This window comes from Lithobates pipiens, unplaced genomic scaffold (assembly GCF_037356315.1).
Source record: "Lithobates pipiens isolate NorthernLeopardFrog02 unplaced genomic scaffold, aLitPip1_a1.2 Scaffold_8, whole genome shotgun sequence".
Taxonomy (NCBI): domain Eukaryota; kingdom Metazoa; phylum Chordata; class Amphibia; order Anura; family Ranidae; genus Lithobates; species Lithobates pipiens.
The window spans coordinates 148,172,279-148,199,999 of NW_027507903.1; the positions used below are offsets into that span (position 1 = coordinate 148,172,279).

At 40.2% G+C, this 27,721-nt stretch overlaps 1 protein-coding gene across 2 annotated transcripts; it reads right to left on the reverse strand.

The window, feature by feature from the left end:
- Window positions 1-27,669, reverse strand: LOC143963909 (carboxypeptidase A2-like). 2 transcript variants are annotated; one of them, XM_077473645.1, is made up of 11 exons: window positions 27,588-27,669; window positions 23,880-23,961; window positions 20,330-20,464; window positions 20,127-20,225; window positions 14,746-14,847; window positions 14,334-14,432; window positions 13,898-14,008; window positions 12,943-13,033; window positions 12,149-12,348; window positions 9,207-9,291; window positions 1-266 (listed from the first exon to the last, which is right to left on the reverse strand). In XM_077473645.1, exons 1-11 carry the CDS (start codon window positions 27,650-27,652, stop codon window positions 79-81), a joined length of 1,257 nt encoding a protein of 418 aa, XP_077329771.1. In that variant the 5' UTR covers window positions 27,653-27,669; the 3' UTR covers window positions 1-78. The 2 variants fall into 2 exon arrangements, with proteins under 2 accessions (XP_077329771.1, XP_077329772.1); XM_077473646.1 differs by lacking the exon at window positions 9,207-9,291.
- Window positions 27,670-27,721: the final 52 nt, after the last annotated feature.

A 27,721-nucleotide genomic window follows, 5' to 3' on the forward strand; every position in this document is an offset into this window, starting at 1 on the left:
TTTTATATTACAATCCATCTTTTAATTTATTGACATAATATACATACTATCTAAGCACCTTGCACAACTGTGTTTTGTTTAATAAGGGTTATCACGAATATGCTCCAGAATCTTTTTAAGAGCTAGATAGGTCTCCTGTGCAGTTGGTAGGATCTGAGAAGCTGGAAGCAAGAAGCCATAACGTCTTTGATCTCTCAACTCAAAGGCAAATGAATACTTAATTCCAATATCATAGCTCCAATCAATACTTCCTCCACTAGCTTGATCTGAAAAAATAATAATTATCAGAACAAAATTAGTTTTGTTACAATTAACATACTCATACAACATGGAGGCCCATGGGGGCATATTTAAAAAAAATAGTACAATAAAAAATAAGGGCGTTGCATTGTTGTTAACAGAAGATAGCTGGGAAAGCTGATAACATTGATTGCAATACCAATTATGTATTAGCCTTAAAAAAAACTAAAAAAAAAGAAGGCCATGCATTATACATTGAGCCATATTCACATCACCATTTTTGTAATGCAAACGGTCACTAGTGGAGGATTCGCATGGCCAAAGTCCTGACCAGGGGACCCCCTACAGACGTGCCAGCCAGATTGTTCACTCATTCACTGAGGTTTTTTAAGGTCACAAGAGCGCAACATTTTTTGTTTTTTATTGTATTTTGTGTGTATCCCACTTCGTGATGCAGCTATTTATTTTTAGTTTATTGTCCAGCGCAGTTTTTTCTTTTGCTACAATTTTCTTGTACAATTTTCCTTTAGATTTACCAAAAAACATATCATACGAGGTCAAACCTAACAACACTTTTAATTTGCATCAGGCAGGCCCATGCACTACATAGTTTGAAGTTAAATCTAAAGGAAATTGAACATACGTTGTATAAGAAAATTGTATAATGTATGGGTGTATAGAAGCTTGTTATTTACATGCTTGTTGATCTCTTTTAAAGGGATCAATACCATCCGGTATTAGGCCATTTTTACTTGTGGTGGAGGGCACGAGGTGTGCCTGGCTGTTTCTTCAAGATTTATTCACTTCACTGGTGGATGGTGTCATATTCCATTGTATTGGGACATATGTTGCTTTTCATCTTGTTTGGACATTTGTCATTTCTCATTGAGTAAATGCACTCTGAAGAAATGTATGTCACTGCTCTTTGAATATATTTTTCACCTTTAGTATATGTATTGCTGTTGAAATTGACTTGTGTTGATACGCACTTATTATATGTGTATACTGTGGAACGCTTGAAATAATTTTACGGAGGGCGCATGCGCGGAAGCGTCCAAGATGGCCGCATAGACCGGGAGCTCCGCGCCACCCTGGACTAACGCTCGCCGCCACGACGTTCTGAGCCCTCGTTTCTACCGGCAAACAGTCACTTCGGACTGGGGAAAACGCAGGCTTCACACGAATGCCCGGTTTTAGTCCCGACGGAACCCCAAACCCGCGCTTTCCACAGCGTTAGAGAGGTCAGGCCGATCCAAGATGGCCGCCGTTACCTCACAAAATACAGCCTGCAATGAGGAATCCATAGCGGACCAAGACTACACAGTTAAGCACCTCTCTTCAACCTCAACTTCAACTTCAAACGGCACAGTGAGTGAAATTCAACTCGGGACCCTATCCCCAGCATCCACAGACCCTCTTCTGAGTCATATTAGGGGGGAAAGTAACTCATCCATACAGCATATTTTACCTATAAGCTTTACCCCATGGGACATAGTTCCTAAAGATGCGCCCTCACCTCCCACAGACTTTGCCTCTATGATGAACGCATTTTCTCAAATGTTGTCCAGAGGTTTATCTCAGACTGCCTCACAGATCACAGCTTCCATCCATGCTGATTTGCAACAACTAGGAACCAGGATTGATGTAATAGAGCAAAAATCAGATCAGTCATGCCTACGCATTAACCAAAACACAGCCAGGATTCAAGAACTCCAGGATCATTTAGAAACAGCCACAGCCAAAATTGACGACCTCGAAAATAGGTCGAGGAGATATAATTTCCGTGTTAGAGGCATTCCTGAATCTATCAAGGACATTCATCTCGCTATCCAAGACCTCATCAAAAGCTTAATTCCCACTATTTCACAAGATCGTCTAGAATTAGACAGGGCTCACAGGGCTCTGCAACCTCTTCGCTCAGATGGTCTTCCTAGAGACATTATAGTGAAACCTCACTACTATTCAGTGAAAGAAGAGATAATGAGAGTTTCCAGAACCTCAGATTCTCTGACATTTCAGGATCATTCCATACAAATTTTTACCGATCTATCACCATACACAGTCCAAAAACGACGAGCTCTTAAACCTCTACTTCAAGTTCTGACGAGCAATGAAATCCCTTACAGATGGGCCTTTCCTCTCCGCCTGAATTTCTCTTATAATAATAAACCATACCACTTCTCGACGTTCCAAGATGGTGAACGGCTCCTGCTTCAATTGGGAATGATCACCCAGGAACTTCCACAGACTTCTACACCGAAAGGATCCTCGTCATCCAAACGCCCCTCACCGACAAGCCCCTTGACGCAAATATGGCAGAAACAGATGCCCAAGAGATCGAGGGAATCTCCACCAACCTGAAGATACACCTGAACTGTCCAATTTTTGTGGAAAGAAGGAAAAAAAAAAAAAAGGGACAGAAAAAAGGAAGAAAAAGTTTTTTGTCTTCCTTACGGTTTGTCCTTAGGGCCAAACCTTTACCAGGACCGGGTTGACATTTGGTCCTGTTTTTCCTGGAAACTTCTCCAGGCTTTTTCCCACAGAAGACATTAAAAAGGATATTTTTTTTTTTTTTTTTTTTTTTTTCTCTCTCTTTTCTAAAGTGGAAAATTTCAAAATATTTCTCCCTTTTGACATATAAATTTACTGTAATGCCTGTATTAGACCCCTCTTCCTTTATAATTTTATTTTTCTCTCCAACTGACCTTTCGGCTCTTTATCTGATGGTTTTTTTTTTCTTTATTTTTATTCTCATAATGGCTCTTTTTGACATTAAGTCATGGTCACTCATATTGTAGAGGAAGAGGGGGGCAGTTGCACATTATTTATACTTCCCCTATGTTTATTATAGTCTGGGCTCAGATTTTTTTTTGTTTTAGTGCCTTTGAGATAATCAACCTATGTGGCGAGGTTGTCCAGGGTGGGTACAATGCACCCCCCTGTTTACTTCGATAGGAGAACTATTTCTCCTACCGGGGTTTGTTTACAGCGACCCTTTTGGGCCGCTTTGGGATTTTTTTTCCCTTCCTATTTTATTTATTGTATACATTACTAATTTTTTTTTTTTTTTTTTTTTTTTTGGCTTGAATTGTTATTTTATATAATGCATATTCTGATGCACTTTTATTTGATTTCTATCTCCCTACTTTCTTCTTCCCCCTTTCCACTCTCCCTTTCTTACCCTTCCCAGTCTAATCACATCTTCCTTCCCATCTCCCTTGTACAGGATCAGGGCCTGGTTGGATTCTCCTCGTTTTTTTCTCACAAGCATTTCCTCAAAAGAACAGGTGTCATCTCCTATCTGCCAGGGATCACCACAAAGACAGGTATTCCTTTTGTTCATAGTATTTACTCCTACATGCTCTTCCCATGAACTCTACCTCACCGGTACAATCTGATCTCCGTATAATGTCCAATAATGTTCAAGGCCTTAATTCCCCAGTGAAAAGGCGTAAAATCTTGCAACAATTTCATGCCCTCAAAGCTGATGTTATCTTGATGCAGGAGACACACTTTCCCATTTCTTATAACCCCATTTTCCTTCACAAAAACTTTTCTCAATTTTATTTAGCTAATGCTACCAATAAAACAAAAGGGGTTGCGATATGCTTTGCCAACAAAGTTCATTTTCATCATTCTAAAACAATTAGAGACCCAGAAGGCCGATACATCCTGGTCTCTGGATCAATTAATACAGTAACATACACATTTGTTTCCTACTATGCTCCGAACTCCCGCCAGGACAAATTTTTTGAAAAGACTCTCTTGACGCTGAAATCCCATCTGAAGGGAATTGTTGTTCTGGCGGGAGATTCAAACATCTCATTTGACCTTTCCTCAGACAGATCCAATCCTACTAAGCCAATGCCCAAAAGACCTCCTAAATGCAGTCTTAGGGTTGCACATTCCATCCAATCAGCAGGCCTAATAGACATATGGAGAGAAATGAATCCCCGATCCAAAGACTACACTCACTTTTCTATCCCTCATAATACATTAACCAGAATAGACCATATCTTTATTCCTCCACATCTCATCTCTTTGGTTGAATCCTCCAAAATTTATGATTCCTCTCTCTCTGACCATTCCATCGTTTCATTAATTATTAGAGGGGGAGGAGGAGATAAACGACCGTTCCAATGGAGGCTTAATGAGTCTCTTCTAAACAATCCAGCTCACTGTGCGGTATTAAACTCAGCCCTTTCGGACTACTTTACAGATAATAATACAGACTCAATTTCGCCAGGCTCCCTGTGGGCGGCACACAAGGCGGTCATGAGGGGTAAAATAATTCAACTCTCAGCCCGACTCAAAAAGGAATACTCCGCAGAGCTTATACGACTCAAAGAGGAATTCCAAACACTTAGCAAAAGTCATAAAAAACATCCTACCCCAGAGAGCCTGGCTGAACTTGATAGAGCACGCATTGCACTTAATCTCTCACTCACTACCTCAGCAGAAAAACATCTGCGATGGACAGGTGCTCGCTTCTATTATCAAAAAGATAAAATAGGTGCCAAACTCGCGAGTAAATTGTGTCCGCGAACTCGTACCTTGGTCTTCCCTAAAATCAGACAATCATCGGGTACCCTTACACAAAATCCGGTAGAAATTTTGAAATCATTTCATGATTTTTATGAAAACCTCTACTCTAAGACAACTCATACACATTCCAAAGCTAGAAATCAGTTCCTCGATCACCTCGATCTACCTTACATACATCAAACTCATAAAGAACTAATGGATGATTCCTTCTCCCCTGCCGAAATACTTGACGTCATAAAAGCCCTTAAATCAGAATCAGCACCGGGCCCCGACGGTTTCTCAGTCAGATATTATAAGACTTTTGGACCAAAATTAGCTCCCTACATGGCTCGTTTCTTTAATTCTCTCCGGGATGGAGCCCCCCTCCCGAATGATTCTAATACTGCATTTATCTCTGTTATTCCGAAACCTGGTAAAGATACTAGTGAAGTGGGAAATTACAGACCCATTTCGCTGATCAATAATGATCTTAAAATTATGACTAAAATATTAGCCAACAGAATGTCCAGTTTTATATCTAACTATATTCATAAGGATCAGGTGGGCTTCATCCCGGGGAGACAGGGAACGGATCAGGTGAGAAGGGCAATTGACTTAATATCATTATTGAATTCGCACTGGGACGGGGGCCCGGCACAAGAAGGCCTTCTGCTGTCTTTGGACTTGCAGAAGGCATTTGATTCTGTTTCATGGCCATATCTTTTTGAAATTCTCACCAAATGGGGTTTCGGAGCAAATTTTATGAACATTCTGAAATCCCTATATTCAACCCCCTCTGCTCAAGTACGTCTATTAGGCCACCTCTCTCAACCATTAGATATCCATAGAGGTACTAGACAGGGTTGTCCCTTGTGACCGTTAATCTTTATTATAGCTATAGAAACTCTAGCCATCGCCATTAGAGCAGATATAAATATTAAAGGTGTTCGTTGTGGTTTAGAAGAGCATAAATGTGCTCTCTTTGCTGATGATATGCTTATATTTCTGACCTCACCCTTAATTTCCACCCCCAACTTACTTCATCTCCTTCGGGATTTCGGAACTATTTCAGGTCTCCAAGTTAACATTTCCAAGTCAGTTGCTCTCAATATTTCGGTTCCCTCATTAACCATCTCCCGACTTGCGCCCTTCTTTCCCTTTTCCTGGGCTAGAGATAGGATTCCCTATTTAGGTATTTCTCTCACCAAATGTGTCAGTAATTTATACAATGCTAATTACCCACCCGCCTTCAAATCTTTAGAAGCAGATTTAACTAAATGGTCTAAAGAAGGATTGTCTTGGCTGGGCAGGCTCAATGCAGTCAAGATGAACCTATTTCCTAGAATTTTGTACTTATTCAGAGCCCTTCCCATACCTATTAAAAAGTCGAATCTCAACAAATTCCAATCAAAAGTGATTGGATTTGTCTGGGGAAAACAGGGACATAGACTGGCGCGTGACATCCTGTTCCGCCGGACAACCCAAGGTGGTTTAGGACTTCCTAACCTCTTTTTATATTATCAAGCAGCACAACTAGCACAATTTTCAGCAATATATACTAAAACCAATTGTCCAGACTGGGTTTCTATTGAGAACCAGGCAGTACCTGACTACACATTAGATCATCTAATATGGAGACCAACAAAGCAAAGACCTGCCATATTGTCCCCAACGCTTTCTCAATCCCTAGCACTTTGTGACAGACTATACAAAAACGAACACCTGATTTCCCCACTGAGACCTCTCGTACATTTATTCCATAATCCTGATTTCCCTCCTGGCCTGAACATCCAAGATTTTCATTGGTGGTTGAACAAGGGCCTTTTCAGAATTGGACATTTTATTACACCAAATGGACCCATCTCAATGGGACACTGCTACTCCAAACTAGAGATGCCCGATTCAGAACGATTGAGACTTTCACAGATTAAACGTTTTATACATTCTCTTGAACTTGACAAACCAAATAGTTACAATGTTACGATTTACGAGCAATGGTGCTTAAAACATGGTCATCGCAAAGGAGGTATTTCCCTTATCTACTCGTCCCTGGCAGATAGGAGTGACAAACCGACATATGCTCGTTCTTGGGAAGAAGACTTGGACATCCAACTAGATACGGAATTGTGGTTTCAAGTTTTTAGACGTTCTTCCAAAGGTATTTTAAATATTTCCTTAATCGAAGCTAATGTCAAAATTCTAACGAAATGGTATTATGTTCCTGTGAGACTTTCAAAGATGTACTCAGAGATTTCACCGCTCTGTTTCAGAGGATGTGGTCTTTTAGGTACAATGTTACATATATGGTGGTCTTGTCCTCGCATACGAAACTTTTGGAATAACTTTATACATCTAGTGAGGAAGGTCACGAAAGCCCCAATCCCACAAGATCCTTCATATATCCTTCTGAACCGCAGGCTACACAATACCCCTAAACATACTCAACAACTAATCTTTTTTATGTGCTTGGGAGCCAAGATCACTTTAGCAAAAGCTTGGAAAACTTCTAGGGTTTCTCTTGTGGCTACCAGGCAAAAAATTTCATGGATTATGATTCAGGAACAAATAGTAGCTAAATTACGGAATACCACTCAACAATTTGAAATGACATGGGATCCATGGGCCCAACACATCCAAGTACAATTGTTTCCAGGACACCTTCTGTCTTAAATTCTACATGGATGGAGCCAGGACCCTGAATCCTGTACAACTCTCCCTTCCTTACCCTCCCTCTTCTCTCCTGACTACACTTTCTACTTTTCCTTTTTTTTGTTGTTGTTTTTCTTTAAGCAGGATTTCTCATATTTAGTAATTGATCAGATGTTACCTTATTCTACTACATTTTTCCTTAGTTAACCTTTGTGGTTCGGACTAGAGTTTACTAGTTCTAAAGAGTTCATTTGGAATTTAATTGGGAATTTTGCAGTCCAGCTGTTCACTTCCCTCCGGGGAGCACAATTTCTGGGTGCTGTCCGGGGGTTTAAAAGGACGTAGATGGGGAGTTCTTCGGCGGGAGTCCCCCGAGCTATCCCACTCCACAGTGTGAGCCCATTGGGGTGGAGTGGTGACCTTGGGGGTCTCCTTAGAAGTTGCCGATATGTTTATATCTTAAATCTTCTACACCTCACATTTAAATCTAATCAAATTCCTTCCTTTTTTTTTATCTATGTTTCTGTATGTATATTTATATATATATATATATATTTACATATATATATATATTTTTTTAATTTTTGTGTCCCTTTTTCTTATATACATCTTTATTACAAATTTTCAATGAAGTGGATCTTTACACTCCAAGCCCTTCTTGACATATAATAGCCCCAATTATATCTGTATAAGATACCTTGTATATCTTGACCTTTTTTTTTTTCTGATTGATGCATCCTGCGTCATTTGAATTCTCTGTTTTTTTTTATGTTATGTTTTTGCTTTACTTCTATTTTCTGTCTATACATGATGTATTTACCAAAGTATGAAATTCAATAAAAATTATTGAAAGAGAAATAATTTTACGGTGTCAGATAATCCCTGCTGAAAATGACTATATCTGATGATATATAAGCATGATGGTCAGTGGAAAGAATACTCCTTACACTTGTGGACATTGGGAAGAATTACCTAATTACAGATAGGTAAAAAAAAATCCATGGTCAGTGGGAACTTATCTGACGGGCAGGAATTGTTCATTGCACAAGGAACACCTAGAAACCTCTGGAGGAACCCTGGGTTTCTATAGAACCCTACTTGGGAAACTCTGGTTGAGAGCATCAAAAAACAAATTCAATTTTACAGTATTTTTTGGCTTTCTTCTTCCAAAGTGGCATTTCGTTATGCTGACAGGTTTGGTATAAATGTAATACACACTAAGGCCGCGTACACACGCGGGGACTGTTCGCCCAACTTTGTCCGCTGAACAGTGTTTCGGCGGACAGTCCGCCCGTGTGTGGGCTTTCAGCGGACAGTTTCAGCGAACAGTCTGTTGAACAAAGTTTTTCGGAAATTCCGAAAAACTGTCCGCTGAAACTTGGTTTCAGCGAACAGTCCCCTCGTGTGTAGGCTTGTTCGTCAAACTAAGTTCCTTGCATGCTCAGAAAGGATTTACACGCCGAAAGTTGTAATGCAGTGTATAGGACGTCGTATTTTCCGTCCCGTCGTACGTGCCGTTCACGTCATCGCGCACGGTTTCAGCAAACTGTTCGTTCGTCGTGTGTGGGCAAGTCCGTCCATGCTAATTTTGAGCGGACTGTTCGCTGAAACTGTTTGACGGACAAAGTTGAGCGAACAGTCCCCGCGTGTGTACGCGGCCTTACAGCCAGAGAAAATGATTACATTTATATTCATGGCATGTGAAGACATCAATGTATATGGTTGTCCTGTGGTAGTCCTGTGGCTAGAAGAGATCTAAAGATGGGTAAAGGGATTTTAGAAATTTGACTTACAGATAGTGGAGACGATTGTTCCAACCTTGTACTGGGTGCCATAGAGAGAACTCAGTGCGCTAGCAGCAGCTTTACCAACTGTGTTCTAGAAAGAGTAAAGCATATCCACTTAACATTCATTTATGTAGGCTGAGATAACTTCTGTAATCACCTTATTAGCTAGGACTAACCAATTGTTTGGAGAAGACTAGAAATTAAAAACAATTCAGTGGATGTATACCTCCTATCATTTTGAAATGCTATATAGACATACACAAACATATGCTTTAAACTGTGTTTCCCCAAAAATAAGACCTACCTCGAAAATAAGACCTAGCATTATTTTCCAGGAAAGCTGCAATATAAGCCCTACCCCGAAAATAAGCCCTAGTTTAACTGCTTAAGGACTGCCTCCTGCACATTTATGTCGGCAGAATGGAATGGCTTGGCACATCAATGTACAGGTACGTTGCTCTTTAAGTGCCAAGCTGTGGGTTGCGTACTCGCTGCCGGCGGCACACTCCCGACCCGGTCCTGAGCTCCGTGACCGTGGCCGCGGGACCAGCAAACCCGATCGCCGCTGGTGTCCAGCGATTGGGTCACAGAGCTGAAGAACGAGGAGAGGTATGTGTAAACAAACCTCTCCTCGTGCTTCCTAGTGCGGCTGTCACTAATCGTCTGTTCCCTGTTATAGAGAAAGGTGATCAGTGACGTCACATGCCAAGCCACGCCCCCAACAGTAAAAAAACACACACACATCACACTTAACCCCTCCCCACCCCCTAGTGGTTAACTCCTTCACTGCCAGTGTCATTTACACAGGAATCAGTGCATTTAAATAGCACTGATTGCTGTATAAATGGCAATGGTCCCAAAAATGTGTCAAAAATGTCTGATGTGTCTGCCATAATGTGGCAGTCACAATAAAAATTGCAGATCGCCGCCATTACTAGTAAAAAAAAATATTAATACAAATGCTATAAAACTATCCCCTATTTTGTAAACGCTATAACTTTTGCGCAAACCAATCAATCGCTAATTGCGATTTTTTTTTTAACAAAAATATGTAGAAGAATAGGTATCGGCCTAAACTGATGAAAAAAAAATGTTTTTTATATATATTTTTGGGGATATTTATTATAGCAAAAAGTAAAAAATATAGAATTTTTTTCAAAATTGTCGCTCTATTTTTGTTTATAGCGCAAAAAATAAAAACCGCAGAGGTGATCAAATACCACCAAACGAAAGCTCTATTTGTGGGAAAAAAAGGACACCAATTTTGTTTGTGAGCTACGTCGCTCGACCGCGCAATTGTCAGTTAAATCGACGCAGTGCCGAATCACAAAAAGGGGCCCGGTCCTTTGGCTGCAAATTGGTCCGGGGCTTTAGTGGTTAAAATACTTGTAAAATCCTATAATCCACTCTATTACAGTAGTATATAAAATGTACAATGTGTGTTCCTGTAATATAATTGCGGGGAAGAGAGCTCCGGCAGATCATAGAAGCACAGAGGGGTGCTATAATGAAGTCATTTGGCAAATTATATATTACAAAAACACACACATTATATTCTACTGTAATAGGATTTTATAAGCATTTTAACGGCGTTCACTGGGGATTGCTGGCAGTAAGACAGAGGGGGAGAGAAGACAGCACATTACATGGTAAGATCTACCCTGGAAATAAACCCTACTGTGTCTTTTGTTGCAAAAATTATTTTCAGGGAAACACGCTATGAGTATAATTACTGTGAAGATTGTCACATGGCCAGATATAAATATGGATGGATAGTGTCGTATAGGCTCAAATTGTGCAGGAGGTGAGGAGTCTTCAAGGGTTATAATGCAAATGACCATAATCAAACTGCTATTTTACATCTAGCCATGTGACATTGACAGTCATTTTTCTCATATCTTAAAGTGAATGAATGTTAGTAGCTAGTAATAATTAAAAAATTTTGTATTTTCCCCAGGAATGAGATAATCTGCAAAAATTACTCATCTAAACTCCTTATTGTAACTCTTTGAGATGAAAAATTAGCTCAAATAGTTAAGTGGAACTCCAAGCAAAGTCCCTTTTTATCACTGCGTAGAAAAGCTCTATTAGGCCTTTGTCAATGTCCGTCTATGTTCTGATTACTGAGATTTCCCAGATCTATCCCAGTGTCATGGCAGAAAGTGAGGATAAATCTCCCCATTGGAGAATAAGAAATGCGAAAACTAAACAGAAGTTCTTATCCCATTACCACTCCAAAACAACAAGAAATGTTTTTATCTGAAAATCCATGTTAAGTCTATCCCAACTCTACTCATTAAATGCAGCTTGTAAAAAAAGTTACATTTTCTTACTAATTCTATAGCAATAAAAAATGCATGAGAAATAACAGGTAAGTTGAGTCACCAATCTCTTTAGAGTTGTTCTGACAGTATTTATAATTCTAGTCATCAAAGACTGCTTTCTGTATATACAGTATTTCATTTTATTGCACAAGCCAACATGACTGACTACTATGAATAAATATTGTATGTAGTGCAATGTTATTAAGTGCTTTGAATCTAAGCCCTTGTACACACGGTCGGAGATTCCGACGGAATGTGTCCGATCAGACCATTTTGTCGGATATTCCGACTGTGTGTGGTCTCCATCGGACTGTTTGGTAAAATTTTCAGACAAAATGCTCCGATCAGACATACTCCGATCATGTGTAGAGAATTCCGATCGGACAAAGTGCCACGCATGCTCAGATCAAATTCCTACATCAAAGCTATTGGCTACTAGCCTGATGGTAGTCCCGTTGTAACGAAATAACGTCATCATGTTCTGAACGATCGGATTTTCCGACAACTTTATCAGACCGTGTGTATGCAACAGTTTCGGACAAAATCCGTCTGACAAAATCCGATGGATTTGGTTGTCAGAATCTCCGACCGTGTGTACAAGGGCTTAGACTTGGATAGACTTACCAGCTCAGTGTAGTCAGCAGGAAGGGTGCGCTTGTATCCGTAAGGGAAAAGCAGAAACTGAGAGTAGCTGTGGATGGTTATAAATCCTTTGATTTTGCCATGACTCCTAATAAAGTTGGCAATAGACTTTACTTCCACCTCTGATTCTGCACTGGGTCCATGGTATGCATCAGAACAGGGGTCAGAATCAGCTCCTGGCCCTACATTAAAAAAATAATAGTTTAGTATTATTGCTGCATGTATGAAGTTTGAATTTCTAGACCATACACATAGACATTCAGTCTTAGTTTTCAAACAATTCAGTGTAACTGACTGAATAAAATATGTATTTATCTATGTACAGTATTTATTTATTCATTTATTTATCTTTCTATCCCTTCTTTAGATATGGCATGCTAATTTGTTGGTTGTAGATTGGTCATTACAGAACTAATAAAATGCCTATATGTCAACATCAAGTTTTTCATGTGAAACATTTGTAAAAAAAAACAATGACAACTGAAGCCAATAGCTATACTTTCATTACAACTTTGCAGGTTGCATATAATTAGTATTATGATTCTTTGAACATATTGTCTAGTGAGAATCTGAATCCCATATTAGGTAATATTACACACCCTACTGTTGTGGTTTATCTTATCCTCTGTAAAATGTGAAATCAATAGTTTACAAAACATATCTGATAACAATAATAAAAAAAAATCAAAACCACCTTTTAATATTTTGGGGTGGTGGTAGTGGCAAACAGTGACTGAAATGTGGATATAATCCAAGGTTTGTAAAGTTGTAGTTACCTCCAAATCCTGCATCCCAGTTTCTGTTGGGGTCAACACCTTCACATGCACTACCTTTATTGATGGAACGAGTTTTGCGCCACATACGGTTCTAAAAATAATAATTAGTAATATGTTTAGAAATAATTAAAGGGGACATACAGGTATGCCAATTTGCCCACTGCTGCCATTGTGCCGACGTATATTGGTGTGCACCAGTCGGCGAGTGGTTAAAGTGGCTAATCTATCATTAGACAGTTCAGTCTGTAGAGACAGCCACAAGACATGCTCTTGCATTGCCTCTTTAGTTATGTCATAGTGCTCTGAAAATCTTTTTGTAATGCATTAAATGTTTATTTCTAAAACAAAGACTGTGTAAGTAAAGTAAATATACATATAACTCATAAACTAAAAAACAAAACAAAAAGAACATTACTTTAAAAGGTAACATAAAGGTTTATTTTTAACACAGCCATAGCAAATAGTTACATGGTTATACAATTAGTTAGGTTGAAAAGGACATACATCAATCATGTTCAACCAATAGAAGACTAAATAAATATATAAATAAATAATGCACAAGGAATAACAGTACGTTTGGTCTTAGTAATGGCATAATTTATAGAATAAAGCTTAAAAAAAACTGCTGGCTGAAATTCCACATGGATCTTCCTACCCAACCAGCCTAACCTGCAATACAAATATAAATAGAAATGCTCCCCTTGTTATTTTCCAACATACATTCCTGCTATAAATCCAGTTCCTTTAGAAAGGCAACTAATGAAAGCAATCTCAATTTATTTCACTGAAGAATTCTGCATGTATGTTTGTACTGTCACAGCAATTTACAAAGAATTATTGTATGCTTTCTTCTCATATCACCTTTGGAATACTAAGAAATAGACTCAATTTGGTATTGTTACATTGAATTGAACTTGGTACCACACAGAAAATATCATTAAGGTTAGATACGTACTGTTGTGTGAGAGTAGACATATCCATCAGGATTGGTGACAACCATGAGGAAGACATCATAATTATCCAACAAAGAGGTAATAGATGCGTCCTTTCCATAGTCAGAAGCAAGCTTTAAAAATACAAATCAGATTTTGATGTAAACAAATGTACCTTTAAAACAGGGGGGTATTGGCAGGGAGTTATTGTCTGGGGCTTTTACATTCTGTTTTTTAAGGATTTCGATTTGTTTAACATCATTCTCCTATATTTTACCAGTTGGTTGAGGTACTAAGAGGTTTACAAAGGTTAAAAAAATGTAAAAGTTTACCAAATGATATATATAAGTTAACCTATACAATTCTTCACACCTATGTCATAGTAAGGGTTCTGACTGTTATTGGATTATGGGAAGCACAATAATATTTGTTACCCTCCATTGTGTAGATTGTAGTTACCTTACGTGCAGTCCACAGGGCAGTAGCTTGAGTAACCCACTCACGTGAATGAATACCAGCATCTATCCAAATGCCAGGGTGGTCGGTTCCAGTGCTGAACTGTAAGTTGAATTTATGTAATTTTTTAGAACCTATCAATATCAAATCATTTTTTTTACAACCTATCAATATCAAATCATTTTTTTTACAACCTATCAATAAGGTCATGTAATGCATATTTCACTTTTTTGGTGTTTAAATATTGTTTCCTTCCCTAGAAAATCTAACTTTGTTATGTGCTTTGGTATTAAACATGTACTACACACAGCTTATGCCAACTATGGCTGTAGAAAGTCAATTTAAAAATATATTATCGAATATATAAATATGTAATTATTATCTACTGCATACTGTATCTCAATAATATAATCACCTTAAGAGCATTAAGGGGACGCCCTTCAAATGAGTTACCAATATGTTGTTTGCTGACAATTGAGCTGTAATCTGATATAATTAGGTCAATGGCATAGTTTATCTATAATAAATAAAGAAGACAAAAAAGAGATTACCGAAAAAATACATTGCTTCATACATTTAACAAATTATAATATTATATAATACAATACATATTATGTTCAAGAGAAAAGTGACTGAAAGTATACCTCAAGCCAAAATATAGGGAACTAATATATATATATATATATATATATATATATATATATATATATATATATATATATATATATATATATAATTTTTTCTTTCCGGCTCATTCCATAGATTTTTGCCTCGCTTACTGTTTTGTAGACAATGCAAAAAAAAAAAAAAAATAGGGAATTCCCCCTTTAGACAAATATCCATATTCGAGGATTCCTACTTTATTACTGTTCTAGTGACAAATCAAAATGTTGTATTTTTCTTCACTTTCAGATCTGGTGACAGTGGCCACCAGGACAAGTAATGGTAGTGAACCCTCCCACCTTCACAGCAGAGACAGCAATAAAACCCTGGCAAGGGTTTGGCATTTGATATACTTTAATTAGAGTTTGATTAATACAATTAGAAAAAAAAAATGGTCTTCCTTTCATATATATATTTTAACATAAATTATTCTGTTTAATGCCAGAGCCTGATGTAGAGTTAGACATATCTGACCTGTATATAGAGATGGCAAATAATACAACTTTTCTTGCAGTTTGGATGTTAAATAATGTTCTGCTGCCAGCAATGGAAAACCAGCTCATTGTGAGTCAGTTTTGGGCAGTATTATTTTTATTCTGTTTAACCGCTTCCCGACCGCCTCACGCCAGGCATGTACTGGCCATCGGGACTACCGGGAGTTTCCCGGTGGGCCGATGGCTCAGTGGGCCACTCTGATGTAAGGGGGCTGCTGATGGGACACTCTGATGTAAAGGGGCTGCTGATGGGACACTCTGATGTAAGGGGGCTGCTGATGGGACACTCTGATGTAAGGGGGCTGCTGATGGGACACTCTGATATAAGGTGCTGCTGATGGGACACTCTGATGTAAGGGGGTGCTGATGGGACACTCTCATGTAAGGGGGCTGGTAATGGGGCACCCTGATGTAAGGTGGTGCTGATGGGACACTCTGATGTAAGGGAGTGTTGATGGGACACTCAAAATGTAAGTGGGCTGGTCTGGATAAAGTCCAGGGCCAAATTTCTGTCTCAGTCCAGCCCTGCCTCACGCAGATATACTGCGGCAGAAGGGCACGTACAGGCAGATTAACGTACCTGTACATGGACTTTAAGAGGAGTCTTGCGGGCTCGCGCTCCGCCGGGGGCTCCATAACTGTGATTGCGGGTCCCGCAAACCTGAGGTCCGCAGGGATACCCACAATCGTCTCACGGTGAGGAAGAACGGGGAGGTGCTAATGTAAACAAGCATCTCCCCGTTCTGCCTAATGACACTGTCACTGATCAGCGTTCCCTGTAATCGGGAGCTCTGATCAGTGATGTGTCACACACAGCCCCCCCCCCCACAGTTAGAATCACTCCCTAGGACACACTTTACACTTTTTTTCAAAATTGACGCTTTTTTATGTTTATAGCGCAAAAAATAAAATCCGCCAAGGTGATCAAATACCACCAAAAGAAAGCTCTATTTGTGTGAAAAAAGGATATCAATTTTGTTTGGGAGCCACGTTGCACGACTGTGCAATTGTCAGTTAAAGCGATGCAGTGCCAAATCGCAAAAAGTGCTCTGGTCAGGAAGGGGGTCAATTCTTCTGGGGCTGAAGTGATTAAAGTATACGGTAAAAGTAATGGTATATGATGTGTAACTGATTCATGCATGGGCCTTAATGTGGAAGTCCAGCCCAGTATGTAAAATATTGTTATCTTTGACATTCATTTTCTGTATAGCTGATTGCTATCAGTCAAAGCCAGACAATCAGCTTCTTCCTGTTCTTCAGGGACAACCTTATTTCCCTTTATCTGAATTCTGCAAGCTGCCTCTCACTTCCTGAAAACGTTATCCTTCTCTTTTACACAGGCATGCCTACTGTTCATTCTAACTGCCCCTGTCTTGCCCAGCTCTGCCCCATCCCTTCTCTCCTTAGACAGGCAGAGAAGGATAATGTCCCCGTTTTGGTTCCTAGGTGCCTGAGAGAGACATAAAACAGGCAAGCCTGGTAAGTATGTTCTGTTCACTGCAGCACATGGCACACACAGAGACACACACACTTCTCACAAACAATCGTCTCACGGTGAGGAAGAACGGGGAGGTGCTAATGTAAACAAGCATCTCCCCGTTCTGCCTAATGACACTGTCACTGATCAGCGTTCCCTGTAATCGGGAGCTCTGATCAGTGATGTGTCACACACAGCCCCCCCCCCCCCCCCACAGTTAGAATCACTCCCTAGGACACACTTTACACTTTTTTTCAAAATTGACGCTTTTTTATGTTTATAGCGCAAAAAATAAAATCCACCAAGGTGATCAAATACCACCAAAAGAAAGCTCTATTTGTGTAAAAAAGGATATCAATTTTGTTTGGGAGCCACGTTGCACGACTGTGCAATTGTCAGTTAAAGCGATGCAGTGCCAAATCGCAAAAAGTGCTCTGGTCAGGAAGGGGGTCAATTCTTCCGGGGCTGAAGTGATTAAAGTATACGGTAAAAGTAATGGTATATGATGTGTAACTGATTCATGCATGGGCCTTAATGTGGAAGTCCAGTCCAGTATGTAAAATATTGTTATCTTTGACATTCATTTTCTGTATAGCTGATTGCTATCAGTCAAAGCCAGACAATCAGCTTCTTCCTGTTCTTCAGGGACAACCTTATTTCCCTTTATCTGAATTCTGCAAGCTGCCTCTCACTTCCTGAAAACGTTATCCTTCTCTTTTACACAGGCATGCCTACTGTTCATTCTAACTGCCCCTGTCTTGCCCAGCTCTGCCCCATCCCTTCTCTCCTTAGACAGGCAGAGAAGGATAATGTCCCCGTTTTGGTTCCTAGGTGCCTGAGAGAGACATAAAACAGGCAAGCCTGGTAAGTATGTTCTGTTCACTGCAGCACATGGCACACACAGAGACACACACACTTCTCACAAACCATTATATGGCTTCAACATTAATGACGGCGACTGGTTAGCACGATCCGCCGGCCACGAGCAATCACAGGCATGAGAGGCGAACAGGTATGTGTGTGTAAACACACAAATCCGTGTTCTCTCCTGTGAGGAGAGACAGATTGTGTGTTCCTAATAGCTAGGAACCACGATTTGTCATTTCCTCTAGGTCAGTCCCTTCACCCTACAGTTAGAAACACACACAGGGAACACAGTTAACCCCTTCATCGCCCCCTAGTGTTTACCCTTTCCCTGCCAGTGACATTTTTACAGTAATCAGTGCATTTTTATAGCACTGATCCCTGTATAAATGGCAATGGTCCCAAAAATGTGTCAAAAGTGTACGATGTGTCCGCCATAATGTCGCAGTCCCGATAAAATTTGCAGATCGCCGCCATTACTAGTAAAAAAAATATTAATAATAAAAAGGATATAAATCTATCCCCTTTTTTGTAGATGCTATAAATTTTGTGCAAACCAATCAATATACGCTTATTGCGATTATTATTACCAAAAATATGTAGAAGAATACATATCGGCCTAAACTGAGAAAAAAAATTGCTTTTTTTAAAAAAAAAATTGGCATATTTATTATAGCAAAAAGTACAAAATATTGTGTTTTTTTTCAAAATTGTCACTCTTTTTTTTTGTTTATAGCGCAAAAGATAAAAACCGCAGAGGCGATCAAATACCAACAAAAGAAAGCTCTATTTGTCAAAAAAAGAACGGCAATTTTGTTGGTACAGAGTCGCACGACCGCGCAATTATCAGTTAAAGTGAGGCAGTGCCGAATCACAAAAAATGCTCTGGTCATTCAGCAGCCAAATCTTCCGGGGCTGAAGTGGTTAAAGTGGAAGTCCAGTCAAAACATTTTTCCCCATCTATGCACCTTTGAAAATCAGCTACTTTGAAAAGGTGCCTGCACTACTTTGCTGCAACTTTCGATGCAACTTTGATCCAGGGTATAGAGTTGGACTCAAAGTCGCACTCTAAATCGCACAGCTTTGTAGTCGCACTAGTGGAAAGGTAGCCTAAAGCCGCGTACACACGGGCGGACTGTCTGTCCAACTTAGTCCGCTGAAACACATTTCAGCAGACAGTCCGCTCGTGTGTGGGCTTCAGCGGACTTTTTCAGCGGACAGTCTGGCGGACTAAGTCTTTCGGAATTTCCGTAATATTGTCCGTCCAACTTTGGTTTCAGCGGACAGTCCGCTCGTGAGTAGGCAAGTTGGACGGACTAAGTATGGCGCATGCTCAGAAAGGATTTACACGGCGAAAGGTTACATTGCTGTGTATTGGACGTCCTATTTCTAGTCCCGTCGTACGTGCTGTACACATCATCGTGCAAGCTTTCAACGGACTGTCTGTTCATCGTGTGTGGTCAAGTCCGTTCATTCAAAAGTAGGACGGACTGTCTGTCGGATTGTCTGACGGACTTAGTTGGCCAGACAGTCCACCCATGTGTACGCGGCTTAAGGCTAAAGTGCAACTTTGGAGTGTGACTTCTGACTTTGAGTGCAGCTTTGATCCAACTTTACACTCTCTGGATCTAAGTCACATCATTAGTCAACATCAAAGCATTACAGGTACCTTTTCAAAGTTGCTGATTTTCAAAGTCACATAGATGGAAACTGGTGCCATTGAAATCAATGGGCTATGACTTGTCATGCAGCTTTATGTGTCCAAAGTCGCATGACAAGTTGCACTAGTGGAGACAGAGGCTTAGTGTGGTTCCTTGTACTAATATCATTGTAGACTGTGAGCTGAGAACCCTGAGCACTTCCAGCTGCACTGACAGTCCCCCCTCCCCCAGTGTCCAGCTCCCTTCTCCTGTGCAAAGCTATACTGAATTTGTGCAATATATAAAAAAAATGGATATTTATTATAGCAAAATTAAAAAAAAGTAAAAAATATTGTGTTTTTTCAAACTTGTCCCTATTCTTTTGTTTAGAGCGCAAGAAATAAAAAACACATTATTTAATTAATTAAATAAATTAATTTGGGTACAGCGTTGCATGACCGCGCAATTGTTATTCAAATTGCGACAGTGCTGAAAGCTGAAAAATGGCTTGGGCAGGAAGGGGGTGTTCATGCCCGGTAGGCAAGTGGTTAAAGTTATTTACTGCCAGAAACAAAGCATTGATATTATACTGCTGGACACCATGCACAGAAGGTTATGAATCAGTAGTTTGTAAAATCAAATAGATTTGATTTCTTACAGTATCCAAGGTGTGATAAGCTCCAAAGTCAAAAGAGCCAGAGTTGCGTTCTTTTCTTTCATTGCTTTCCAATTCTTCTTTCTCTTTGTTGATCACTTGCTACAAGAAATATGTAACAATCAATAACTAGAAAAAGCAAATCCAGTAATCACATTCAAATATTCTTATAATCATTACGCACATTTCAAGTTTAAGTAACCTACCTGCAGGTCTTCTATCATGATAGAGTAGTCAAAGTTGTTGTATTCTAGATAGGCTTTCACAAACTGAAGACTTGTGAAGGGAACTCGGACATCAACTGGAATATCAGGTTTGGCAGGTTCAGTCCAGAAATCAAGCTTTAAAATGTAAAAAGGGACTTGTTATGCATATTACCAGTCAGGTAGTATCTGATACGAGGTTAAGTCACTATAAAGTTTTATAATAAATATTGCTATGTAATATGTGACACGTATCACTAGTGGTACATATACTGACTCTGCATGGCACATGTCTGGAAGCCACTGAAAGCCACTAGAATAATCAAATGTGGGAACATATATTTATGCTACTAAGGACCTGCACACACACGCCCACACATGACCGGACTTTTCCGGGCAGACTAGGTCTCTCCAGCCTTAAAGAAGAGGAGGAGAAGAAGAAGAAGAAGAAGAAGAAGAAGAAGGCAGTGGCGACGACAGCGACAAGACTGGGCTAACACTCGTTAAAGAGCTGGAAGAAGAAAGCGGAGGCCCGGCAAGAAGAACCAAAGAGCGGGACAAGACCCCAGAAGTTGGAAGAAGACCCCCGAAGTCGGAAGAAGACCCCCGGACGGCAGCGGTGACGAAGGAGAAAGTCAGACTCCTCTGCTAGTAAAAGAGCTAGCAAAAGAGCAGAAGATAGCGGAGGAGCCTGGCCAGAAGACCCCATGAAGACGGAAGAAGACCCCCGGAGCTGTCTAATAAAGTACTTTAAAAACCTGTGTTGTGTTTTTTTTATGTACATGTTTTTCCCCAGGTGAATGAGTAGGGGTACATACTCATTCACATAAGGTAGGGGGCCGGAATCTGGGGGCCCCTTTATTATCAGGGGGCTTCTGGATTCTGATAAGCCCCTGCCCGCAGACCCCGAAAACTATCGCTATGAGTAAGCACTGGGTTTCGTGTGATGTTTCGTGTGATATGGAATCCTTTTACTTGAAGAAATAAAGGCATTTTCATTTTTTACTTAATCCGGAGTGCGGCTGTCCAGAGTTTTGTTCGTTTCTTGTATACCCCGAAAACTATCGGCCGGGGTTGTCCGGAAGAGGCCCTTGTCCTCATCAACACGGAGACAAGGTGCACCCCCCTGTTGAGGGCACGCGGCCTGGTACAGCTCAGGAGGGGGGCATTTGCTCATCTCCACCCCCTTTCCTGACCGACCAGGCTGCATGCTCGGATAAGGGTCTACTATGGACGCTGTTTTATCTGCGTAGGGGTTCCCCTTTAAATCCATACCAGGTGACGGGGCTAGCGAGGTGTCAATCTTGTGGATGGAGGCTGTGACATTGACTTCTTTCACTAGTTCTACCTGGAGCCACGTTCAAAATGAACGGACTTTACTCCATGTGTGGGCAAGTCCGTTCATTTCAAAAGTCCGGTGAACTAGCACACAGACGAGCGCATTGTCCGCCGGACTTTTGGGAAGAAAAAGTCAGCCGGAGCCCAAACATGGGCCAATTGGCTGCTGGACTCTCGTCCGATCATGTGTACACGGCATAAGAATCACTTTTGGAGGAACAGTGTCTGATTTAGATGCTGAATGTTCTACAGGCAGAGCGTGTCAGGCATATTGAGCAAATTTGAGGACTGGGAAAAGGGACTGTTTTTAAAGACCCTGAATGAAAATTAGGTGCAGACTTGCTAGAATGTGAAAGGATGCCTAAAAAGCCAGAGTATAGTGGAAATAAGCTTTAGTAAGGTGCAAAGCTCTGTATTGCTACTAATACTTAGTACTCAATTTACTTCTATATGAAAGAAAACAACCACCAAACCAGGTAGACAAACCTAATATATTGTTACCCCATTTGGTCTGTATCTAGGCAAGCATACAATGGATTAACAATGGTAATAACATTGATGACTAGACATAAGATGACATTTGGCATCCATATCAGCATAAACAGTAACAAGGCCATCTTAAGTGCAGCAGTGAGCAGTAGTAGAGCTTAATCTACCAAGAGCTAGAACTATACTGCCAGAGTGCATTCATGGTGGCGATCCTATCGTGACTGGGTATGCACTGTCTAAATGAAAGGAAGGATGATAGTGGAGGTAACATGGGGACAAAGGGGGGGGGTTTGCAGAGTATCTCTGGGTGTTAGTGCACTTAACAACAGTCTCAGTAAACCTGCATGCAGTATAAGTAAAGTATAGGTATGGTATAGTCTTGACACAGATGCAAGGGTGAATGTGGTTCAAATGCGGTAAAGATTCAGTATAATGCGGTATAGGTTTCTATATGTGCAGTCTAGTTTTGGAATAAGTGTAGTATAGAATGCAACATGAGTGCAGCATGGATTGGGTACACTTGCTGTCTTGGGCTGAGGGGCCCAGTCCTCGCTAGTTGTATCAGTAATGGGCAAATAGCCCTCTCACCAGTCCCCAGGATGCAGAAGTGGGGTCCCCTTGGTCTCTCTTCAAAAGCCTTCAATAATCGGTGGCGGGAAACAGGAATGAGTGGATGCTTCAGTATGCCAGTGGCAGTGGGGTGTGTGCTGTGATGTGATTTGGGCAGTGCTGCACTGCCCCCGGGTGTCTTCCCTCCCAGCCTCAAGCTCATATGGACGCTCTCTCTCTCACTCTAACTCGCTATGTGCCAAAAGGAAGAACTTTCCTAGGCAGTTTAATAGTGTAGCCATTACATGGCTTCTGTCTCAAACCACAACTCTCAGGACTCCTGGGATAGAGGTCCAAGGCCTTGCTTGGCTTTAGCTCTCCCCCTGCTGGTGGGAGGATGGTGCAACATAACATCAGTATCTCAGTAAAGGGAGAGAAGAATAAAGGGCAGTCTCTCCATATCCATATTGCAGTAGCCCAGACCCTGGCAACAGCTGAAATAGTTTAGTTGGTGGACACTGGCAGCTAAACAAGCTAAGGAAAAGTACCAGTTATCAGGAACAGGCTAGGAGTAGTATCTGGGCAGAGATGGTAGAATAGAATAGAAGAGAATAGAATAATAGTACGAAGAGTAAACAGAGGCCATCGTCAACAGCAACCAAAGCCAAATGCTAAAATTTAAGCAAAGCCTTCATTTTATTTGCTTTTTTCGTGATTGAAGAACTTGTGAAGCAGCAGGAAACAATTTCAATAGGCCTGGCAGCTCCCAAAGAAATGTCAAACAGTAAAGTGAATAACAGTCAAATCTACATAGTCAGGGTAAATTTAAAAAAGAATTAAGGAAAGTACATTTTTAATGCAAGTCTACTGTAATAGACCTACATCTATATGAGCCCTATGGCAGGAGTTATGTTGATAAGTTTCCTAAAATTCTTTCCTGACTGGCAGGAAAAGTGGACAGCATACATTATTTTTGTGGCTGCAGCATCTCTGCTAGACTATAATATCACTTGTAGCGCAAGTAATAGAGAAAAGGTTGACAGACTGGGCCCCTTCACATAAAGGAACTTTAAAAAACAAAAACAAACATTTAATCTTAACATTTTTGGGGGGAAAAATGTTTTAAAGTTATATACTGTAAAGAACATTTTTGCAAATAATGTGCTAGTGTTTGTACCTGCAGATGTGTAAAAGTTTGTAAATCTTGCAGCAGACCGAGTTGCTCATTGTTGTTTGCCTTGACCCGCAGTACCTGCTCTCTGCAGAGGAGAAACTTATAAAGTTTACTATATTGTGTAATTTAAAACTATGGCACAATGCATCCACCTGCGCCACTAAAATGAATATCCCTCTGCTTTAAGGACAACCATTCATATATATTTTATATCACGTTTAACTCACAATATATAGTAGAGTAATAGGTCTCATGTAGAAATTAAAGCCTATGTTTTATCCAAATAAAAAAAAAAAAACTGAAAAATCTGCACAAGAAACATTAACTTACTATCAGTAGGATGTGTCCATTGTGCTGATGGCTCTTCTTTTTGGAAAAACCCTCTTCCATCTATACCACCTACACTGTAATCTTCTGGGGTGGTAGTAAATAGAACTAAGAGACCCGACTAAGCCCGCCCTTTACGCCCAGCTCTGCGATTCATAGACGCTGTAGTAAATTAAACGTGATCGATGAATGGAGTATGAGTAGATGATTGAACGGTTCTGGTATGAATGGACTCCTCATGTACTAAGATTGGGAGTAGGTTATCAGCTCCTGGGACTTTAACACCAATGTATTTTGCTGAAACAAACCTCTTGTTTTACCCATAAAAATTCTGACTTCAATACATTTGTAGTACATTAATTGTCAGCTCCTGGGACTTTAACATAGATTAAACTATGTTGTCATAAAAATGATTTCTTCCCAAGGTTCTACAAAAAGTAGTGAGCAAATATATGTTCTTGCAATTTGTCTGCCTAACAGACTACCCTTCCCTGTCTTTTCCATTTTTAACAAAATGTGCCAGCATCCAAGATTTTATATGGGTTGAGTTTCCCCCTGTTAATTGAAGGAGGCAGGCAGGCTACTCGGGTAGCCAGAATGGATGCTAGGATTATAGGGTGGTTTATTGCTTAAAATATGGCTATATCACTTGTTATCCATGCATAATTGAAAGATTTGGATTCACTAAGATACCTATGCCCAGTCATGAGCAACAACAATTTATTCATTTTAAATAATTTTTTTAAAAAGGCATATGCTCTGTCTAACTCTGGTAACAATAGACAGTTATTTAAAATCTTTTTATAGCATGTGTCTCTTCGATTAACTTTCCTTTCAGCTCCATCCATGTACTGTATAGTAGTTTAAGAGCCATTACAGAAATAAACTACTGTATTTATCGGTGTATAACACGCACAGGTGTATAACACGCACATTCATTTTAATAGGGAAGTTTCAGGAAAAAAACTAAAATTTTTGTATTGGCGTATAACACGCACACGCTATTTACACCCGATTTTCATGGTGAAAAAGTGAGTGTTATACGCCAATAAATACTGTATTTATAGAATTTCCAACTGTGCAGAAAAAAAATTGTTATATACGTGCAAAAAAAAAAGATATTTGGCATTTATGCCATTTTTCTGTTCCTTGTTCTTTGTTATCTGTAATGTTAAAGTAGAACTCCAGCCAAAAAGTCTACTAAAAGATAAAATTAAAAGTATTTTCAGTCTGGATCTCTCTCCATGGCCAACACAATTTAACCCATTTTCTCTGTGCTCAGACTGTCCTAGACCCACCCCTGACTCAACAGTAAAAGCAGCAGTGCCGGCATTATTATCTATTAGGGGCGCGTGGGCGCCGCCCCCCTATCCCTGCGTCTAGCCACCTGATCTACATCCAGGGTGCCGGACCATGAATTCCAATGGGGGGGGGGGTTGAAGCATGTGATTAGAGCCAGAGGCTCTAATAGGCTTCAAAAAAGGGTGGGGCCGGGCGCAGAGCACTGCGCTCTGAACCCACCCAGGTGTGTGATAATAGAGAAAGAATATTTGCTATCGGCACGCCAATCCTCCTCCCAGCCAATCAGGAAGCAGATTTCGAGACCTATTGGACACCTAGGAGGAGGAGGGAGGATACAGACAGCGGAAGCCGCCGTGATGCAGAAGAGGAGGAAAGGGTACAGGAGCCACTGCCTGTAGGAGCCCGCAACCTGCCCACAACCTAGTTGGGGTAAGTACCGTGCTTGATGACTGACCGGGGGGGGGTTCTGCTGGTGGTTGTTCGCCACCCCCCCAAAAAATAAACACCAGCCGCCACTGAAAAGCAGACACAGCCAGTGTTAAGTTCACCTCCCTGTCACTTTGCTTTTTTTATTTATCAGCATGTTCCTTCTCAGCACAAGTACTGATTGGCTCTTTCTGCTGCTTCCTCTCACACTTGAACCTCTCTAAAAGGAATGCAAGAGGCTGATACCTGGTCATATTCAGGCACTTACACTGCTCGGATTTAAGAAACAATATATATTTAATGATGTTTTAATAATTAGCGAGCTGCATACATGTGTGTCTATTATACATGCCTAGACTTCAGCTTTAAAAAACATCAAAATTGCCAGTTTATCATGTTTTTTGACAAGAAATCAACAGCATTTAAAAAAAAAAATTCTGTTGGAATAATCCCCTGAAATGTTGAAAATTTTGAAACATTCATACATGAATATGCTAAAAACATCTTTTAGACCAATTTACAGTTCTGTGCACTGGGTATATTTTCCTGCATCTTAAAAGTTACGTTTACTGAGAAGAAAACTTTTAGTGGACCACCCTATATAACAGTGTAAGGGTCAGCTCATTGGCCTTTCAGGCTGTCTTGGGGTGGGCAGAACGATTCATGGCTTTACTTTTACATTGTCTACTATCTTTTTACTTAGCTTACTTTAAAATGCAGTTAAAGTTTCAGTGGTTTTGTTTACACCAATGTGTATTAATGCAATTGGATTCTCTTCAGCTGAGGTTTCTGGCAGGAATATGTTCCATAGGGATGACTAGTGTCCAGGGGCGGACTGACAACTCATGGGGCCCCCGGGCAATAGGAGATTATGGGGCCCCCAGGCAATCAGAGATTATGGGGCCACACAGTATATACACACACAGTATACAATCACACAGTATACACATACATGTACACACAGTATATACAGACATGTTTCTATTGGCTGAGAAGGTACTGGAGAGGTGGGGCAGCTATAATTTCAGGATTTTTAGACCAAAAAGATGTCGGTAAGGGACATTTCAGAGACAAATGCCAAGAAATCTTCACTGAAGGCACAAAGTGCCGTATACCAACTTATAAGAAAATAAATAGTAGTCCATTCATATAAAGGCAACAAAGAGTACTGCTGTATCTTGTGATCCTTATTTTATGTTGACTATCTGTGCATATTCTGAGATATCTGCCCTCTCATGAAGAGGGCAGATGTCTCAGAATTGTATGCTAAAATATATGTCTAGTCTAACTAAAATTGTATTACTCATTACTGTAGTACTCAATACTTCAATAGTCTCCACATTAATTTAGCTTTAGTTGGCCATTAAAGGTTTCTGAACTGAAATTTGCCTGGGACAATGACCCTTAGTAAAAATTTTAAAAGAGGAACTAAAAACCTATTTCTAATAGTTTTTTTAAATGTTGTCTTTAACTTTATAACATCTGCAAACGTGTCAGCAAAAATCTGGTTGGTTGTGTGTAACACACTTTGTGAGATTAGTTCTAGGAAACATCTTCAAAACCTAATCTAGTACCTACCCATGTCTATTAAACTACACAAAAATGCTAACATTTTTGAATATCAGCAATATGCACTCTGCCATCTTGTATACTTACCCTATGAATGTTTTCTTGGATAGAACCCCTGCCACCAGGGCAGTGAGGAGCAGAAGAAGTTTCATGATGGAAGTTGAGAATGCTACAGAGTCAGTGAGGAGTATTTATGCAAATTAAGATGGAAACCAATAGGT

Bases quoted from the DNA above. Each gene is read 5' to 3' on its own strand.
- LOC143963909 (XM_077473645.1), bottom strand. From the start codon at position 27,652: ATGAAACTTCTTCTGCTCCTCACTGCCCTGGTGGCAGGGGTTCTATCC. The intron at 14,009-14,333 runs GTAACTACAATC...GTATTTTTAAAG, and splicing joins CCCTGTGGACTGCACGTAAG to CTTGCTTCTGACTATGGAAA. The intron at 9,292-12,148 runs GTAAGTCTATCC...TACTCTTTCTAG, and splicing joins CTGCTGACTACACTGAGCTG to AACACAGTTGGTAAAGCTGC.